We start from the raw sequence: 21,241 nt of genomic DNA, 5'->3' as shown, positions 1-21,241 counted from the left end.
TGAATGAGAGTCTTTCAGCCTCAGTTCCCTTATCTATAAAATGGAAATAACAAAGAATGCCTGCTTTATAAGATGGTCGTTGATGATTAAAAGAGAAAATGCAGGCTGTCCATTAGATGCTACCGCAAGTACTAACCTGTACGTGCTCAATACACCAACCCAACTTAGTATCTCTGAGAAGTCCCTCTACTTTCCTGGTCTTGTGCCTTTAATCATGCTATTCTTCCTACTATGAGCCAGTCATTATACTAGGATCAAATGATTAACCAATGATGGAACCATGATTCTAACCCAGGTTTGATTCCAAAATTCATGTTCTATGCTACAGAACTGAACTCAATAATTAGTAGAAATTGTAGGGTATTAATTACATTCTATACATAATCCATCAGAAGAAAGGAAGGAATCATAATCACCACCACCTTTAAACAACCCCCTCCTCCAACACACACAAACATACACGGTAAGATGAAATACAGTGTCACAGAGGAAAAGAATTCTTTCCAAGACTTGCAAATCAAAACTATACTGGGTAGTGAATAGCCTGGCAAAACATTTATTTAAGGACTCTGGTTTCTATCTTAACCATCATTTGGTATCTTAATAATTTTAGGTCTTGAACATACAGATATCTTCAGCTAGTTTCTAAGTCCTCTGGATAAAGATGCCATCTAGACACACTATTCAATCTAAATGGGTATAGTAAAGGAGTACAATTTTTAAAAAAATACTATTTAATATGAAGTAATATAATAAATGCAAATAATTTTCAGCCCCTAAATTAAGGAAGCATATCTGGTAGGATATAAAACCTGAAGTTGGCACTTAGAAGAATAATCACCATGAAAGTCAAAAATAAAATAAAAAAACCTTAGTTCAGCCATATTAAACATTCTCCTAGCTAGTGCGTTTCAAACTTTAAAATAAAGCCAAGTATTACCACTTAAGACATTTAAAACTCAGAGATGGAACACCCAAGCGTAATCCTGAGAACCAACCTGCCTAAGACCCAACAAATGAGCTAAAGGACCTAGGGTCTCATTATCCTTTCAAACTGTTGTATCTCTATAACTCAAAGACGTAACTTTAAACAAATAATAATATAAACCCCAGCCGGCATCGTATCACGTTAGATAAAATGTCTTTTAGGCAACAGTGAAAACTCTTTCTTACTGACATACCTTGAATAATATCCTCTTTTAAAACTTCAGTTTCATCATCATCATTTAAGCAATAAACTGTTTCTTTTTGAATATCTTCTTTTTTCAGGGTTTTTGCATCCACAACTGTCCAAGTCTTTTTAACTCTCTCCTGTAGAATCTTAAGTTCCAAAACACAAAGAGAAAACAAGGAAAGTTGGGATTCCGATTGATAGAAGATGAAAAACCTAATACACCCTCTGACACAGACAAAAATCCAGAACAATTACTCTAGCTACATTATTTTGTTTGCTCATGCCTATTATGAAATTTTTAGTTTATTTCATAACAAAATATACTGGATAACTTTCTCCATATTTCATTTTCTCCCAAAGGTAATCCAGAAATATTTACGTTCACACTTTCTATACAAAACCTCACACTGTCTAATATTTTTATTTATTTTATTATTATTATTTTTTGAAGGCCGGGCGCGGTGGCTCAAGCCTGTAATCCCAGCACTTTGGGAGGCCGAGATGGGCGGATCACGAGGTCAGGAGATCGAGACCATCATGGCTAACACGGTGAAACCCCGTCTCTACTAAAAAATACAAAAAACTAGCCGGGCGAGGGGGCGGGCGCCTGTAGTCCCAGCTACTCGGGAGGCTGAGGCAGGAGAATGGCGTAAACCCAGAAGGCAGAGCTTGCAGTGAGCTGAGATCAGGCCACTGCACTCCAGCCTGGGCGACAGAGCAAGACTCCGTCTCAAAAAAAAAAAAAAAAAAAAAATATTTTTTGAGATAGAGTCTCGCTCTGTCGCCCAGGCTGGAGTGCAATGGCACGATCTCAGCTCACTGCAAGCTCCACCTCCTGGGTTCACGACATTCTCCTGCCTCAGCCACCAGAGTAGCTGGGACTACAGGTGCCCACCACCATGCCTGGGTAATTTTTTGTATTTTTAGTAGAGACGGGGTTTCACTGTGTTAGCCAGCATGGTCTCAACCTCCTGACCTCATGATCCGCCCACCTCAGCCTCCCAAAGTGCTGGGATTACAGGCATGAGCCACCACGCCCGGCCTATTTATTTAAACTTTTATTTTTTGAGACAGAGTCTTGCTCTATCGCTCAGATTGGAGTGCAGGTTGGTGTGATCTTGGCTCGCTGCAACCTCCGCCTCCCGGGATTAAGCGATACTCATGCCTCAGAAACCCAAGTAGCTTGGACTACAGATACACATCACCATGCCTGACTATTTTTGTATTTTTAGTAGAGACAGGGTTTTGCCATGTTGACCAGGCTGGTTTCAAACTCCTGGCCTAAAGTGATCTACCCACCTCAGCCTCTGAAAGTGCTGGGATTACAGGGATGAGCCACTGCACCCAGGCAGACTGTCTAATAAAAAGAGGACTATATATTTTATCATAGTTTTCAATAGAAAAAAAAAAGCAATATATCTGTGTCAGAAATCAACAAAGAAATTTGAAAAGGAGCCCAAAATAAGAAAGGAGGGAGACTGTAATCACATTCCTAGGGACACTATTCTAGGCTTTGATGGAAGCTGAAATAAATAAAGAACTACCCCAAGGTTCTCAAGGATATAGCATGTATTTTGGAATTAAGCTCTTTAATACACAAAGAAAAAAACTGAATACATAAAAACATGTTTTTGTATATTTATGTCTAAAATGTTCCTCTGCATTTTGAACACTTAAAGGGAAAAGGCAAGGAGGCTCATATGGAGGCACCAATCAGATTCCTACTCAAACTAGAATTTCATCAAATAATCACCAAAGGCAATTCATTTTTTAAAGTGTGCTATTGTAAATAAATGTACATATATTATAAAATGCAATTTTACAGTAACAAAACTTTTTTTACATTTCACAGATGTTATTACTGTCAGATCATTCATAACTAAATTAGGTGTGACTGAAGCTCTAAAACTGAACTTAACTTTGGTGCATAATCTACATTTCTGCTATGATACTACAATAACACAGCTTAATGCATTTCACTTTCTTTCTTTTCAAAGAAAGAGAGACGCCTAGAACTTACGATTAATAATCAATTACCAAAGGAGAGAAACTAAAAGAAGAGGGAATCAAACTCTATTATAGGCAATTTTTTAAACTTCCTCTCCTAGCTTGCCTTTTACATAAAAAGCTAAACACAAGAGATTAAATGAGCAGGGAGAACAACTAGAAAAGCAGCAATTACAGTTCCGAGTAACACACACACGAATTGTCTGTTCCTTATATACACATATTTATCTGCCTGCTAACATTTCTGTTAAAAATGTGTACCTGCCACTTACCGATTTATAGGCTGCAATCCTTATAGACAAATTGGAGCCAATGGTCAGTCGGCAGGGCCAGTGAATGGAATGCCTCTCAATTTTCTTGAAGACACACAGTTTTCTCAGACTCTCACTTAATAAAGAAAAATATAAAATGAAAGCAACAATTTTTAAATGTTACCTTGTTCTGGATGATGCATTTGATTTTCTAGAATGAGAAGCGAGCTGTTGTTAATTATAAAGAGAGAAACAGCAAGGGATGGCAGGAAAACAACAACCACAAGTTGGGAGATAGCCAGGGCATGAATGAGTTGGCTTAGAAGGAAATAGGAGCTACATTACTAACAGGTGAAAATGAACAGCTCTATCTTCCCCTTATTCAGTATTTTCTTTCAACTTTGCCAGAGGTTCTTAACATTTTTTCAGGACCAAGGACATCTTTGAGTATGTGATGAAAGCACATTCATGAATGAGTCTGCACACAATATAAAGGGTTCACCACCAACTCCCTGAAAACCATGGACCTAAGAATAAGAACCTCTGCTCAGGCCCGGCATGGTGACTTACGCCTGTAATTCCAGCACTTTGGGAGGCCAAGGCAGGCAGATCACCTGAGGTCAGGAGCTCAAGACTAGACTGAGCAACATGGAGAAGAAACCCCATCTCTACTAAAAATACAAAATTAGCCAGGTGTGGCGGCACATGTCTATAATCCCAGCTACTCGTGGAGGCTGAGGTAGGAGAATCACTTGAACCTGGGAGGCGGAGGTTGCGGTGAGCTGAGATCACGCCATCGCACTCCAGCCTGGGCAACAAGAATGAAACTTGTCTCAAAAAAAAAAAAAAAGGAAAAAAAAAAGAACCTCTGCTCTAGAATATCCAAGGGAGGGCACCATCCTATAATTATCATCACTGTTTACAACTCTATAATTCATTAATTCCAATTCTGAATATTAAAGATACATGTTTTTATATGTATATAATAGGGAGAGTTAAAGACTCTCCAAGGAATAAAGGAATTTAGTTCACATTTAGTCTTAAGGTAAAACAGGTTAACTCTAGGTTTCTTACTGGTGGGAAAGGCTGGGAGAGGTGTAAACAGTGTTGTGGAGTGCTGCTTCATTTAAACAAAAGTGAAGATCAATCATATTTTCATCTGGCCCCTAGTCAAACACGACAGGGAAGACGACAGCACATAGGTGGAATTTGTGGTATTCACTAAAATCAGCAGCAAAGGAATTAATGACAAAATACACTCAAAGCATACAGTCCAGACTTTCTGGCTGAACTCCTTGGTATAGATAAAAAAACAGATCTACAAAGTGGTAAAGAGTATTATTTTACATTATCCACAGGGTTATGGACAGAGAGGTCTCAAGAGACTCCAATTTTCAGAAATAATTTACAATGAATAATAGATATCTTACCTGACACCCAGCTTCCAAAGCCTATGGTGCACAATGACTCTGGATTTGTTAAGGAATGAATGGGTCTGAACCAGGTCTAACCTGTCTCATACAACATTACTAGTCAAACAGAATATAAACCTCATGGCCTAAAATCACCATGAGGTTTAGATTCTATTTCAGGGAAAATTCTAAAGACTGGCATCCAATATATAAGATCTGAGTAACTGGGCGTGGTGGCCCACGCCTGTAATCCCAGCTACTTGGGAGGCTGAGGCATGAGAACTGCTTGAACCCGGGAGGCAGAGGTTGTGGTAAGCCGAGATCACGTCACTGCTTTCCAGCCTGGGTGACAGAGCGAGACCCTGTCTCAAAAAAAAATCTGAGAACAACTGACTCAGTTTTGCAGTAGAGCTCAATCTCCTCAAGCAGATGTCAAGTTCTGTTCCTAAGATCTATATGGAGATAGATCTAGTCCAGTGCTGTCCAGTACAACTCTCTGCAATGATGGTAATGTTCTATTTCTAACCATGCTAGCCCAATAGACACTTTAAACACAGATACTATGACTACAGACTCAATTTTAAAATGTATTTAATTTTAACTAACTTGAATTTAAATAGCCACATATAGCTAATGGCTACTGTATTGGATGGTAAAGTTGTGGTCTATACTTCACTGCAGACCTAAAATCAAAGCAGCTTCGAAATGCTAAAACAATGCATAGTCAATAATTTCCCTACCTGATATGCTACAGAAAATTTTAAAAAACAAACAAAACCACTTTTTAAAGAGTAATCTATATTGGCCTCTAATTTTTCTTTTCTTTTTGAAAGAGAGTCTCGCTCTGACACCCAGGCTGGAGTACAGTGGCATGATCTTGACTTATTGCAACCTCCACCTCCTAGGTTCAAGTGATTCACTTGCCTCAACCTCCGGAGTAGCTGGGACTACAGGCATGCACCACCATGCCCAGCTAATTTTCTATTTTTAGTAGAGACAGGGTTTCGCCATGTTGGCCAGGCTCGTGTCAAACTCCGTCTGACCTCCAGTGATCTGCCTCCCAAAGTGCTGGGATTACAGGCATGAGCCGCAATGCCCAGCCTGATTTTTCTTTATGATATCATGGGTAATATGTTTAGCTTAAGGCATTTATTCGCAAATTTGAAAGAGAAACAACTTAGGAACACATATCCGTATATATTGTGACAAGAACACATTATGCCAAGAAACTTCACCTCACAGGATTCCTCACTGATTCCTAGGGCAATCCTGTGGGCAATTACAATTCTGTTTCCTAAATTTCCATTTACCTATCATTTTTCAAGGCTGTCTGCATTTAGAAAATCAGAATATAGTTTTTGTCAATTATAGCTCATCAGAAATATTAAAAACATTGAGAAAAAATATTAAGGAGATATACACTGTAGCTACTTAAAAAAATTCCAGTTGTTGAATCATTACTTCAATGTGCTTAAACACCCTGTATTTTGTGTACAGGGTGTTTAATTATTTGGAAATAATTCATGAATATCAAGCAGTATTATCCCTGATGATTTGAACCACCCAAGCCATAATGCTATGTAAAGTACTCTATTGCCACTTTTACCAAATTGAACCCCATAGACACACACTATTCTAGACGCCACCAATCCTTCTTAGGTTCTTTGCTCAAAATGCATGTATGTCCAATTCCAACCAAGAATAAGATAAAGGAGACAGTTTCTTCCATAGTCTCTAGCTGGATGGTTGAAAAAGCAGTTTGCTTTATCGTTACATGGTACTTCAAGGAATTCACTTGTCTTAAATCATTCTGCCTTTCCAACGCCCACATAAAGTAGGCCATGAACTCTTTACATTGTAGGTTTTTGGGTTTTTTTTTTCACTCAATCAAACTGCTTTGTGATCAAAGTTTTTTAAAAAATCACTAAACCATAGTATGCTACTTTCTAAAACCTTAAATGGATGATAAGAAGATAGTGACTATCTCAGATCTGAGACCAGTTTCTATAATTAAGAATGTTTTTTGTAGATGTGTAAAAAGAAAGGGCCCAAGAAACGTATCCCAAGCTTGGCATAATGAAGAAATCTACTACTTCATCTTTTGCAATTTGACTTGTTAATTTCTCATGGTATCTATATATTCCTGAACTTTGCTGACACAGGTCCTGGAAATAAATGAGAAACACATGCCAAGAACACAAACTTTAAAAAGGGTGATTAAGGGTGGGTGTACTATTTATTTAATAAAACTCAGAATATTAAGGAATGACTAATTCAAGAGTGGCCCAGAAAAAGGAAACATTTGGGAGACCTCTAATCAAAACAGCAATTTATGAGGGTACAATTAAAAATTCCCATCAATTTTTTCAATTCTTACCTGAATGAATAAATTTCATCCAACCCATCTTCACCTTCTAAAGATATCATCACCATTTTCACTATCTCAAGACCTTCTTTTTGCTGTTCGGTAATTCCTTTTAGTGGAAAGGAGGGCCCATGGCCACCCAAGCGAAAGGTGCCATCTCCTCTGTCCCCACTTCCATCTTCCATGCCAAGCGAGAAAGGCAAGCTATTAAAGAAAGATCAACAGTAGTTAGTGTTCTAATCCTGTAACTGTAACTCATCAGGTATGAGCAAATGAGCACATCAGTCAACCTTACCAAGTTTTGAATTTCTCAGCTGTCAAACGACTATTATCTACCTTAGACAATATTCTCCCAGTTTCAAGTGACTGAAACGTCTTTGATTTGTAAAAGGGGAAAATCACTGGCTACTACATAACCAAGTAATTGAAAGGGCAGGGTGGCACAAGGCCTTAGAAAGTCCAGACCCAGGGTCTCAACTGTGGCAAGGATTTCCCTCCCCCTCTCTCTATTTTACCTTCATTTGCCTTTATGCTGGCTTCCCTCTCTCAGACTGGCCTCTTCCACATTGTAATGGTCTATACGTGTCCCCCAAAATCATTATTTTGAAATCTAATCACCAATATGATACCATTAAGACAAAGGCCCTTCAAGAGGTAATGAAATCCTGAGGGTGGGGAACTCATAAATGGAATTAGCGACCTTAAAAAAAATGGAGAGGCTTTTTGCCATTTTTGCCTTTTATGTCCTTCCACCATGTGAGAACAGTGTTAGCCCTTTTGACATGGGACGACACAGCAACAAGGCACCATCTTGAGAGCAGAGATCTCTCAGCAGATACCAAATCTGTTAGTGCTGTGATCTTGGACTCCCTGGCCTCCAGAACTATGAGAAATAAATTTGTTTTTAAGATGATTTCTCATTTTATTTGCTACACTTAAAACAGGACTTTCTGTTCGCAATTTTTCTTCATCTACTTAGCAAACACAGCATGATGTAATTTGCATGTCCTACATTATTTATCAGGTAAAAAGTTTCCAGGGAGGAAAGTGTGACACACAAGGTTTGCATCAGGTTACTCCTGTTTCCAAAGCAACAACCAGAAAAGGACAAATGTCATAAAAGCGAAGGGAAAGGAAGTTATCCTGGAAAAAGAAATTACAGTAACAGTTCTGGCTATTCTGCATTAGATCAGAAATAAGCTTCCTCAGTAGTCAGTAGAAGAAACTAAAAACTACACCAGGCATAGTGGCTCACGCCTGTAATCCAAGCACTTTGGGAGGCCGAGGCAGGTGGATTACTTGAGGTCAGGAGTTCAAGAGCAGGCTGGCCAACATGGTAAAACTCCATCTCTACTAAAAATACAAATATTGGCCGGGCATGGTGGCACACGCCTGAAATCCCAGCTACTAGGGAGGCTGAGACAGGAGAACTGCTTGAGCCTGGGAGGCAGAGGTTGCAGTGGGCCGAGATTGCGCCACTGCACTCCAACCTAGGCAATAGAGTGAGACTCCATCTCAAAAACAAACAAACAAACAACAACAAAAAACCTAAAAACTGCTGGGTAACATGCATCTGTAGTCTCAGCTATACAGAAGGCTCAGGTAGGAGGTTCACTTGAACCCAAGAGTTTTAGGCTACAGTGAGCTACAACTATGCCACTACAGAAGAAGACCTCATCTCTAAAAATAAATCAATTAATTAATTAATTAATTAAAAACAGAACACAGTGCTTCTCTGGGCTGCCGGTATTTTTTTTAGTCCAATTACAACAATCAGTTGTACATGGAATACAACAAACAGTAAAACTATGAACTCTACTTTGTATGCTGGAGGTTTGTAGCACAGGAAGAAAGCACATTACCAAGAAAAAAATACAACCAAATAAAAAGCAGATAGGTTATGCTTTCTCTTCTGCACACTTTTCTGTATTGCTCATCAAAAAAAAAATGGGTAGCTCTTTCGAATGACATTCACAGAAATGCAGTATGCTTCTAACATGTAAAGGCATCCTGAGATTATGAAAAGGGACCAGAAGCTGAGCTGGGCTTCTGAAGTACTGAGAAAAACCTCAACTCAATAAGAAGTGTCACTTAAAAGCACTTAATTTCTCTGAAGTACCATCTTAACAAGTACTGGTTTGATGGGTTATTCTTTTTTTTTTTTTTTTTTTTTTTGAGACGGAGTCTCGCTCTGTCGCCCAGGCTGGAGTGCAGTGGCCAGATCTCAGCTCACTGCAAGCTCCGCCTCCTGGGTTTACGCCATTCTCCTGCCTCAGCCTCCCGAGTAGCTGGGACTACAGGCGCCCGCCACCTCGTCCGGCTAGTTTTTTGTATTTTTTAGTAGAGACGGGGTTTCACCGTGTTAGCCAGGATGGTCTCGATCTCCTGACCTCGTGATCCGCCCATCTCGGCCTCCCAAAGTGCTGGGATTACAGGCTTGAGCCACCGCGCCAGGCTGATGGGTTATTCTGAACTCTTTTTCCAGTCATACAGAAAAGAGATGTCGCTCAGTAGTTTTAAGAGAAGACTACTCATACACGCAAAACAAGTTCTTCATGTCCCCTGGCATTTTATGAAGCCAAAGGCTTACTACTCTAAGCTACAGGCTTCTTGACATAGCTCTCAATTTGAAAAACGAGTATTCCCAGAAGATTAATAATTCAACATCCTATACCACCACTCAATTGTCACCAAAAATAGGACAAGAAAAAATAGGTTCCAAATGCAGCAAGAAGGGTTAGTGTAGTGAAAAGAAATTTTTGTTAGGGATATAACACACAGAAAACAAATCCTGGAGGGAAAATTCAAGTTACTGTGCGAGGAAGAATTCTCTCCCTAACAAATTGTGAAATACATATTTTTCCCCTAAAGTTTTATACTCCATCTCTGAATAAACATAAGCAAATCAAATTTTATATATGTGTCTATATATTTTGGATCTGTAAAGAATTAAATATAAACATGTTATGTATTTAGAATGATTCCCAAGTTGGCATTCCTGTCTACCCTAAAACATCCACTCTCTATAGGACACAGTTCTCTAGAGCTGTTTAAAAAAAAAAAAATCCATCAATCTGCTAACTGTTTGGGTAAAGCCTTCTATGCAGGAAGGAGACAAACTGGATATCCTCAAAGGGTTCTTCTAATCCTCAATTCGTTGAGTCTAACAACACTAAACAATGATCTGCCACTAAGCTCAATTCTTCTGGATCACTGACTTTCATCTTTTTGTCACCACCACTCAGAACAGTTCCTAGAACACAGAAAGTAATCAGCAAATGTTTGCTGAGTAGTCAGTCATCTGACAGATTCAGCCTTGGAGCAGAAAGTGAAAATTCCCATAAACCAAGTACTCTTTTATAAAGAGCTCCCATTCACTGCATTAGGAAATCACAGGATTTGTCTACATGCATTATTCTTAGGCTCTTACAAGAATTGCAGGGAGATGTCACATTTCTTCAAGCTATGAATTATAATATCCAGCTGACTTTTGCTGAATCGGCTGCTGAGGTCAGTGAATATTTCAATATGCCTCTTCTCAAACTTCTTTCCTCTAAAAGAGAGAGTTATCATATTAAGAAATCATTCTCCTGAATTATTATTTTTCTACAAATTCAAATATACTTGGTCACTGAGGACAGAAGCTTAGAAACGGATCTGGATAAAGTTAATAAATGTGATTACATTCTAGTAGTCCAATGAAGTTCTCATTAAATTCATAATCAACCTGATATACTTTATACTTTGAACACCTTGGCCAAAATTTCTGAGCATTATGGAAATATTATCTTTCTGGATCCGTAACTCAAATGTGATGAAAAAATATCCCTTCCCAGCCTCCATACAGGCAGAATGTAAACAAAGAATTATCCCAGCATACTATAACTTCAGCCTTGCTCAGGTTCACTTTCTACATATCCTGCTCTGATTCCATGCAGATTTTGTGTGGCGAGATTCAGCAGAGGATAGGCAGAGACTAAGAAATGATTATACAGATTTAGGCCTGGGATTTTAGTGCAAATGATTTCCCTGACAGGCAAGAGGTATGTGTATATGTACATGTACGTCTCCAGAGATACATTTCCAAGGCACAATAATTAAATAATGAATTAGGAAGCAGGCCAGGCATAGAGGTTCATGCCTATAATCCTAATATTTTGGGAGGCCAAGATAGGAGGACTGCTTGAAGCCAGGAGTTTGAGAAAACCTGGGCAAAATAGTGAGACCATTTCTGCAAAAATAAAAATTCTAAAATTAGCTGGACTTGGTGGCATGCACCTGTAGTCCCAGTAGCTCAGGAGGCTGAGATGCAAGGATCTCTTGAGCCCAAGAGACCAAGCTGAGGTTGCTGTAAGCCATATTGGCACTACTGCACTCTAGCCTGGGTAACAGAACAAGACCCCAACTCCAAAAACAAAAACAAAAACACCAACATACACACACAACAAAAAAGGGAAGTTGGCCAGAGTTACTATGCACTTAACGACATATGGCTTATACCACTTAGTGTTTTTTAAAATTCCTGGTAATCAGCTTAAATCTAATAGGAAGTAAACTGAAATAAGTCAAATGTTTTACTTCTCCCAGAGAAATACTCACCGAGTATAGCCCTTCCTCTTTTAAAACTCTTATAAAACAGAAAGGTTGGACTGAACCATTCAATTCTATAAAATGTTTCTCTTGCCACACAAACATGTTGCTTGATTAACAATGAATCACAAAGTACAATCAATACATTAACCCATACAATTTTTGCAGAAAGATTCACTTCTAGCTCTCTTCCTTGGAACACTTACATTGTTTCATGTTGAATCACATCCATGCTCACGATTAGTGCATCCAGGACTCAGCTAGTTAAGGACAGGGATATCACCAAACAGTCTCTTCATGCCATGAACATGCAACTCTTTCCAATGAAGTCCACTGTGCTGTAAATTGTGGACACTGAACTATGTGATGACTTAAAAGTACGTGCCTGAATGTCCTTCTTCCAAAGTTCACTAACATATATTCATACATTCTATATATCAAAGTACATATTCTGCCAAAAACAACCAAGAAATATAAACAAAAAGTAACCTAACACATTGCATTCATTTAACCAAAAATTATGTCATTTAATAGTATCTAGAACCCATTTTTGGTGGTCACAGTTCATTTTTAAATACGAAGCGAACCATATGTAGCATTTGCAAGTCACTCCTAACACAACAGCACTTCCCAGTGATCAGGAATAGCACTACTAATTGATTAGAAAAAGAACAAGAGTGATCCCTTAAAATTAGGGGACCTGTGGAGTAAACTGGAAATCTCACTTTGGGTATCAATCTGATTTCTGGTACAAAAACATCTTCCACCTAGAAAAAAAGTAGAGAACACTGGGAGGATGCTCTTTTAAAAATATCTTTTATCGGCCAGGCGCGGTGGCTCAAGCCTGTAATCCCAGCACTTTGGGAGGCCGAGACGGGCAGATCGTGAGGTCAGGAGATCGAGACCATCCTGGCGAACACGGTGAAACCCCATCTCTACTAAAAAATACAAAAAAACTAGCCGGGCGAGGTGGCGGGCGCCTGTAGTCCCAGCTACTAGGGAGGCTGAGGCAGGAGAATGGCGTGAACCCGGGAGGTGGAGCTTGCAGTGAGCTGAGATCCAGCCACTGCACTCCAGCCTGGGCGACAGAGCGAGACTCCGTCTCAAAAAAAAAAAAAAAAAAAATCTTTCGTCCACCTCCAAACATTTCTAACTAGCACCCCTAAAACCCTCTGCATATAGTCAATGCTCACATGTGCTCCCTAGGATCTTCCCTCTTCCTATGCCTCCCAACCTCTCAATATCATCACCCATGCAGAGAATAGGGAAGTGAGTGGAGGGCTAGGAACCCAGGCACCGTTTTAAACTGATTAATTTCACATTAAACCCTATTAACACATTACCTCCCCCTCCTCAGAGCAAAATATACCCATATACTCATAGCTGAAACTCTGGGGGTGTCTCATCAAACTGCTTTACGATTCCCGGAATAAAGGAAATTTCTTAAAGTCTTCTCTGGCAGAAAAAGGATACAGTCAGCCTGTTGAGAACCTGGTTGGATTTTGCTTTCAATGTCCTCCAGTAAATCAAAATCTGGTAGCATCAGATGTCTGTGCACTGTGATGTTCTGATACTGATCCCCACCAGAAAGGGGATTGTCAGTGCCATCCGTACCAAACAGGACTAAAGCAATCTCATCCTTGTTCTCAGCAAACACCTAGAAAAAAAAGTCAGATGGCAGAAAACTATATTAGAACAACCTGGAAGCAATAAAATACCCAACCTCAGGGAGCAGGAAAATCAGACCTCCCTATGGCAGATCCCTGGGGTCATATAGTACTGGGCGGGATGAAACATGAGACTTACAGACAATGACAATTCTTAGGTTCTAAACAGATTTTTTTCATTGACTATAAGTCTCACCCTTCCTTTCAGCAGAAGTTGGGGTGTGGAAATAGGAGGGTGGTTAAGTGCTCTTGATGACTTCCAGCCAAATCAAACTCTAATTCTCAATTAGAGAACCAATCATGAATAATTTGAAAAGATTTTAGTATGTCTTTATAGAATGTCTAAGGTTTAAATTTTCCAGAGGTTTAAAAAAAATGCAGGATAGCCTGCATCCCAGCAATTTCACCGGCAGGCATATACCATATACCCTAGAAAAATTATGTACAGATAGGAAGTTTACACTTTTGCACCGTTTTAATGGGGCAAAAACTGGAAGCAAACTATCAATAAACAGGAGAATGCAAAAATACATTGCAGAATATTTATACAACAAAATACCATACTCCAGTAAAAATGAATAAACTTGTGCAACACATATCAACATGAAAAGATCTTTAAAAAAGGCTGATAAAAGATATGCTACAGAATTACATGTACCATATAAAACCATTTACATACACTTTTGACAGCTTTATACAATACTAAGTATTTATCAGTATATACTCATGTCCAAGTATAAAATATACATGGTACTAACTACCAAAATCCTGAGAAAAGGAGAAGAGAAAAAAAGGGTTAGCAAGGGCCTTCAAGTTTATCTGTAACACTTTATTTAAAAAAAAAAAAAATCCAACAAATGTGGTAAAACATGAAGATTTACAGCATAAGACAATGGAAAAATTGGTTACCTGTATACTCTCTGCATTTGCCTCTTTTATGAAATACTTCATAATAAAGTATAAAAACCAAAAATAGTATCTGACACAAAAGACAGGCTTGTCCCCATCTAATTATTAACACAGGCCTTTTTACATTGATGGGGAAGAGTGCTGTACGAATAGATAATTGAATTCTGTCATTCTTCATTTTTGTAGGGTCTGTTTAATCGTTTAGTCTGTAAACAACACAATTACAATTCCCAGTTGTACATGGAGTAAAGGTGTCTGCTGCTGGATTCAAACATGTCTAGCATAATGGCTGAGCAAGTATCTGCCGCCTAGACAAGCATCCATCTTAAGGCAAGGGAATCTTGCCCTAGAGAAAATCTGTCATGGGAGGGGAGAAAATTCAGAATGTAGTAAGTGAGTGGCACTAAGCTCCTGATTCTGACTTCCTGATTCTTCCTCCTTAAAACAGAAACAAACAAAAAAACACCTATACTCTTGTTACTGGGGTGTGAGCCGGCAGTTATCTAGAGAAACTCCGCAGCGGCGACTCTGCAGTAATCTCGGTTCTTGGTCTTCTCGAAGTAAAGAATTCAAACGACAGACACAGGCAAGATTTAAAGCAGGAGGAAAAATTTATTTTTAGCAAAGTCAGAGTTTACTGGAGAAAGCAGAGTACGCTTGGAAGAGAACCAAGAGGGCGACATAAAAAATCAAGCGCGCTGCGCCCTTCTTTGTTTAGTTTTTAGACAGCCCCGCCCCCCCGGCGCCATCTTTTCCCGAGCTTCCAGTTTCCTTTGTTCCTTCCTAGAGCAGGCCGAATTAATCAACGCATGCGCACTAGCCCTGCTTAGGAGTGGGCCGCACGCGTAATGTGTTTACTAGTCATGCGCATGCTCAGTAGAGGCAACTCGCCCTTTTTGCTCGAGCGCCCCCACAGGAAGCTTTTATACCGGTTAAATTTCACCATCTTGCTCTTTTACTGCGCATGCTCGAAACCTTAGGGATTGTGGCTTGCTAACTCCAGGTGTTTTCTGTCTGTTGTTAAAATACCTGGCGCCAATCATGGCCACTTATTACCTTACAGTGATATTTTATGCCCGCCTGTCTTCCCCTCAGTGAGAACCTGACAGCTTTGGGGACCCTCCCTTGCCCTGCTCATCACTTCAGAGGGACAGATTTCTAATTGCCTAACCATGGTTTCACAAATGCCCAACATTCTCGGAGGCCCTCTCTCCTGCCCTGCTCATGTCTACCTACCTTCTCTAACAGCATACTAGGGCACTGCCACGCTACTTGAATTCCACCAACACAACCATAACCAAGAACAGGGTTAGAGCACCTTCCTTGACACAACACCTCAAGGATTCCAGGTCATCAAGATTTTTAAAAATCTGGAATGACAGTTGGGACGTACTAGTGCTCAACGGAAGTGGAAACACACAGAAGAACAGAAGTGTCCAGGAGGAGCAGCAGTAGACAGTGAAAGAAGCAGAAACTCATGGACTTAGCAAAAGTGGCAGTCATACCAAGTAGAAGGGGCAGAAATAAAAATAGCTGATACCTACATAGTGTTTACAAAATTCCAAGCACTATTCTAAGCACTTTATCTACATTAATTCTTTTATTCCTCAAAACAACCCTATGTGACAGGTATTATTATTCTCATGTTACAAATGGGACACTGAGGCACTGTAGTAGCTAACCTCAAGATAGCCACCATCCGTTCTTTCTCTCCGTGTATTTGCAGGCTACTCTTTAAGAAAGGGAGTCTAATTCTCCTCCCTTAAATGTGACCTAGCCTTAGTGTCTTGTTTGACTAATAAAAAACGACTTTCTGGGGTTTTTAAAAATAGGTCATAAGAAGCCACATAGGCAGAGTCTCATAGAACGGATACTCCTTAGAACCAGCTGCTTCATGTGAGAATTCAAACTATACAGAAACCACATGTAGAGGTTCTAATGGACAGCCCCAACTGAGCTCACAGCCACTAGAAAGCACGTCTTCCAGCCATGTGAGTGAGCCATTTTGGACATCTCGTCCAGTTGAGCCTGTGGATGACTCCAGCCCCAGATGCCATCTGATTGCAACTGCGTAAGGGGCCTCAATAGAGAATCACCCAACTGAGCAACCCAGTCATCCCACAGAACCAAGAATGATGATTTTTTAAAATGTGAGACACTATATTTTGGGGTAGTTTATTACATAGCAAAAGATAACTAGTCACAAAGAAGTTGAAGGACTTGTTCAAGTTCAGGTTAGTAAATAACATGGCAGAGCAAGGATTCAAACCCAAGTCATCTGTCTCTAGGGACTGTGCTTTTAAACATTACTTTTTACTGCCTCTTGTTTCTGATAAAAACTGTAATAGTGAAGGGGCCAAAATGCGGGAAGAAAAAATATCAGACTGTAGTGGGAGGTGAACATGTATGTGAGTACACATAAGGAAACTCCCCAGATTCCCTTAAACAGAGGGCTGGACACTATAAGGAGGCTGGTATCTTGCATTAGTAAGGTAGAGACAACAAGCAATTGAAACATGGGTTACAAGCTCAGTGTCAATCTGAAACTTACCTGTCGCTGGACAAACATGGTTATCACCTTCTTTGCTTGTTCAAATGGGGATTCTACACCAGGAATGGAGTTACTCATGGTAAAGCCCACGTCCATGCACAGCACAACAGCTGCCTGAAAACAAAGTTCCAAAGAGTGTTTGAGAAAAGAAGTCATGAAAAAAGATGGTCAGAATGTCCCTTGCTTATTAATGTATTCATGAACCTGTATCACTATTTAGTAAAGATGTGAGAAAGGGATGTGTTCTACATAAGAATGTTTGTAAGACATATAAATTTTCACTACGGAAAACGCTTATATAGTCCTGGTACTTTCTAAAAGCTACAGAAGTTTCTACCCGGAGAGCAACATGCTCCAGATAGCTGCCACTCCTTTGGTCTGAGCCCCAGAATAAATCCATGATGAGTAGATATGACGCCAACTTGCAGGCCAGAGTTAAACCCAGTTATGCCCAGTATGCGTCAGACAAACTGCAGCTGATCTGTAGACCTACAAACATGAGAACAGATGTTTTCATTATAAGTCACTGATTTGGGGCATAATTTGTTATGAAGCATTTTTGTTACAAGTAACTGCTAGAATCTAGATATATGCTAAGAGGTAGACCCTGACAATTTGAGTCAGTTTGTAAACTGATGATCTAAAATAAAGACACCAAATCTATTCTAGTAAAGGACACAGAAGATAACAAATAATACCAGAACAATGTTCCATGAATAGAAGTATGCACTGGGCACTGAGAGACACAAAAGGAGCATCCACTCAAGACTGGTAGAGGGGATTACCAGAGCGGTGAGGGGGCAGAAAAAGCTTCCTGAATGTGGACTTCCTTGGGTGAGTCTTAATGAGTAGGAGTCAATCATGTGAACAAGGAAGTTACAGACAGAGGGAATCACATAAGCTAAGGCACAAGCTATTACATAGCAATCACGTATGTAGGAGACTAAGAAAACAAGAGAAACATAAACTAAATGCAATACATGTAAAGTTATTTATACCTGGCTTCCAAAGTTTACCTGAATACAAGCCAGAAGAGACCTGGACTGATGGCAACTCACAATTTCAGTGTGAGTTATAAAATCAATCAACAATGTGAAATGTCTTTTGCACCACATTCCCCGCACCTATCTTACTTCGTTGCCTAAATATGTTGGTCTGTATCAACAGTGTAGTGAATTCAAAAAGAGAAAAGAAGGGTTTTCCGGTGAAAAAAGATAATAGCAATTGGGAAACCTGGGATCTAGTCCCATCTCTCCTACCCATTAGTTCTGAGTCCTTGGGAATGTCACTTAATCTCACTGTTAATAATACTAAAAAGTAAGAAACTGTTGGACTAGATGAGGTTTAAAGTCCTTTCTGGAGTTAACATTCCTTGACTCTCACTGATAGTCCCAGCAGTGCTTTGTACCGATCAAACAAACTGTGAGCAGTTCTGGGCTAACATCTTACCAGGAAAATTAATTACAAATGAACATGAAACGAGCAGGTTAGGGAAGAATCTGAAGAATATATGATGTAAAGAACAGTAGGAAAAAACTAGATATTTAAGCCAGATGAGAAGATTAAAGGAAACATAATAGTCTTCCTCCCCATCATTTTTTTCCCTTTTTTTCTGAGACATAGTCTGTCACCCAGGCTGGAGTGCAGTGGTGTGATCATGGCTCACTGCTGCCTCCATCTCCAGGGCTCAAGTGATCCTGCTACCTCAGCCTTCCAAATAGCTGGGACCACAGTTGCACCCCACCATGCCCAGTTAATTCTTATATTTTTCTTTTTTGTAGAGATGGGGTCTCACTGTGTTGCCCAGGCTGGTCTCAGATTCCTCGGCTTAAGCAATCCTCCCACCTCTGCCTCTCAAAGTGCTAGGATTACAGGCATGGGCCACCGTGTCTGGCCTCCCCCAAGATATTTGACAGCTGTTGTATAAAAGGATTAGGTCTGCAAGAAAGACAACAGGATCAACAGATGGAAGTTACAGGGAAACTGGTGCAACTCCATATAAGGGATAAAAAAATAACATTTAGAAGTGATCAATAAAGAAATTACTCTTTTTTAAGTGACCTCTTAACCCTAGAAATGTTTTAAAAACCTGAATGAATTTCTATCAAGAAAGTTATAGATGATTTATAAATGTGGTTGCATCTCAGGCAACATATGAAAAGGAAAGATTATTTTTCACTAGTTTACAAACAACACAATGCACTAATATTAAGAGATTTCTGAAGTAAAAATAGATAATTTGAAAAAAAAAAGGTGCTAATAAACCACAAAATTCCTTTGAGAACAGTAAAATGTACATCCCAGTTTCAATGCCTGGGGCATAATAACCTAAAAAGACTTGAGTCACAAAATATGCTGTTGCACTTATTTGATACACATCCACAAAAGCTACTTTTAAACCAGAAAACTCTATAGATGACTAAAGCACTTTGTCATGAATTAGGTATGCAGAAAATGCCATCAAAGGTTTTCAAATATGGAACTTCTTGTCTGGAAGCAGAGTCGTCTATATATCCGAGTTCCTATCTGGCAGCAGCAAGAAAAGTGAGAAAGAGAAACTGGGCAGCATAGCAACTCTTCATTTCTATACCAAAGCAATACAGGCTGTTAGAATTTTACTTCCAGTCCATCTGCCACAAACAGTTCCTCCACTAGAGCTACAAAGTTTTCAGGAGCTGAAAGAGGAGGAACAAAGGAGGTGAGTGGCATTATCGTTCAAAAACGATCAAAAGCAGCATGATTGTTTTAATCAACATTTCTCAATGACGAGTGCTCAAACTCGTTTCTTGTTTATCTGTAGTGAATGAATTCATTAATCCCTGGAACCACATCTCCCTCTAGTGACCCTTCAGAGACAACTACCACCCTTTGATGTTGAAAAAAAAAAAATCACTTTAAAATTCATTGTAATTTCTGTTATTGATCTGGGACACCAACGGTCATAGATTTCTAGCAACACAGGGGTTCTCCAGGGCCCTGAAACCAGACTGTTTGGATTCAAATCCGGATTTCACCACGAAAAGCCCACAGTTCTTTATTCCTCGGTTTTCCCACTTGCAAAATGGGGGTAGTTTTCACTTTAAGGGGTTGTGAAGATTAAATGAGATAGGAATAAAAGGTTTACATCCGTCCCTCACAGAGTAGGCTTTCAATAAATGCGGGATATTACGTTATTATCAAGGTAATAATACGACACTTTGCATTTTAAGTTATTTTAGTCACAGATAGTCCTTCTCTTAAGTTTTACAACAAGCCCTGTGGGATAGTTGCTTTATCACAGCTAATTTTCACTCTCATAGAGATCTTAAGAACCCAGGCTCAGAAGTAATAGAGGAAGTGGGGTTAAGGAGTGGAATGGGATAAAGGGAGAGAGGGGGAGGCGGGTGGGGAGGGAGGTGAGACAAAGAGCAGAGGGAGAAAAGGGATGGGATGGGTGGGTAGTGGAAAAGATGGAGTCGGCGAGGCTCAAATTCAGGTCTTGGAACCCCAAATCCCCAGCTTTTCTCATAGCGCATCCCTCGGTCCCGGCCCTCCTGACTGAGCCCACCACCACGATCTTCTCTTGCCCCATTCTTTGGCATGGCCGTGATCCCACGATTCCCGCTTCCGAACCACCCTCTCCGGATCCCCCCGCAAGGGTAAGGCCCAAGCCCATGGCTTTCTTTATACCTTATTCCCCGACCGCACCATGTTGCCGGTCCTCAGGCGCTTTGGTCGCTTCTTCCGGGCGGGAACCTGCCGTCTCGCAACTCGCTTCCGGTGGACTAGCGGCAGATAGCGGGAAGAGCCGCTTCGCTTCCTGCTAGGCCTGAAAGGGGCGGGGAAACCGTGCCCCGCAGCTCTGAGCATGCGCAGACTCCCGCCGAGCTTGCGCAGACTCCCGCCGAGGTTGCGCAGATTCCCGCCGAGCATGCGCAGATTCCCGCCGAGTATGCGCCGATTCCCGCCGAGCATGCGCAGACTCCCTCCATTACACCCTGCTCTGGAGCCTGTGGTTGTTGAGTCTCTTGAGACGCTAGTACGACAAATTTACTGAACGATTCGCTTAATCACTTAAAGATTCACTTCCCTTTTCACTCATTGAGAAAAACACCTACGGCATTTTGTGTCAGAGCTGTGGAGTTAGATTTTCTTTTCTTTTTTTTACTTTTTAAAAAAATCTTTTTTTAATTTCAGTTTTTCATTTTTTTTAACTTTTTATTTTTTGTTCTCTTATCATTTGTGGGTTTTTTTCTACTTTTTATTTTATTTTTGGTTATTTTGGAGTTACATTTTCTTGAGTATGAATGCAGAAAACTTTCTTCTAAAATGTGTA

The 21,241-nt window shown here is 40.0% G+C and overlaps 1 protein-coding gene across 1 annotated transcript in view; it reads right to left on the bottom strand.

Annotated features, from left to right (window-relative positions):
• XRCC5 (X-ray repair cross complementing 5) overlaps window positions 1–20,724 on the bottom strand; it is a 96,258-nt gene extending 75,534 nt beyond the window's left edge. The window contains exons 1-8 of the mRNA XM_007966202.3: window positions 20,596–20,724; window positions 16,927–17,040; window positions 13,273–13,456; window positions 12,006–12,054; window positions 10,640–10,762; window positions 7,222–7,413; window positions 3,454–3,568; window positions 1,182–1,320 (exon numbers count right to left, since the gene is read on the bottom strand). Coding sequence (XP_007964393.3) covers window positions 1,182–1,320; window positions 3,454–3,568; window positions 7,222–7,413; window positions 10,640–10,762; window positions 12,006–12,054; window positions 13,273–13,456; window positions 16,927–17,040; window positions 20,596–20,616 — 937 coding nt within the window. The 5' untranslated portion in view covers window positions 20,617–20,724. The remainder of the gene's footprint in view (window positions 1–1,181; window positions 1,321–3,453; window positions 3,569–7,221; window positions 7,414–10,639; window positions 10,763–12,005; window positions 12,055–13,272; window positions 13,457–16,926; window positions 17,041–20,595) is intronic.
• Between the last annotated feature and the right edge of the window lie 517 nt (window positions 20,725–21,241).

The sequence above is a fragment of the Chlorocebus sabaeus genome, chromosome 10 (genome assembly GCF_047675955.1).
Source record: "Chlorocebus sabaeus isolate Y175 chromosome 10, mChlSab1.0.hap1, whole genome shotgun sequence".
NCBI lineage: Eukaryota > Metazoa > Chordata > Mammalia > Primates > Cercopithecidae > Chlorocebus > Chlorocebus sabaeus.
The sequence above is the reverse complement of the archived record's forward strand: the minus strand, read 5'-3'. Positions and strand labels throughout refer to the sequence as shown.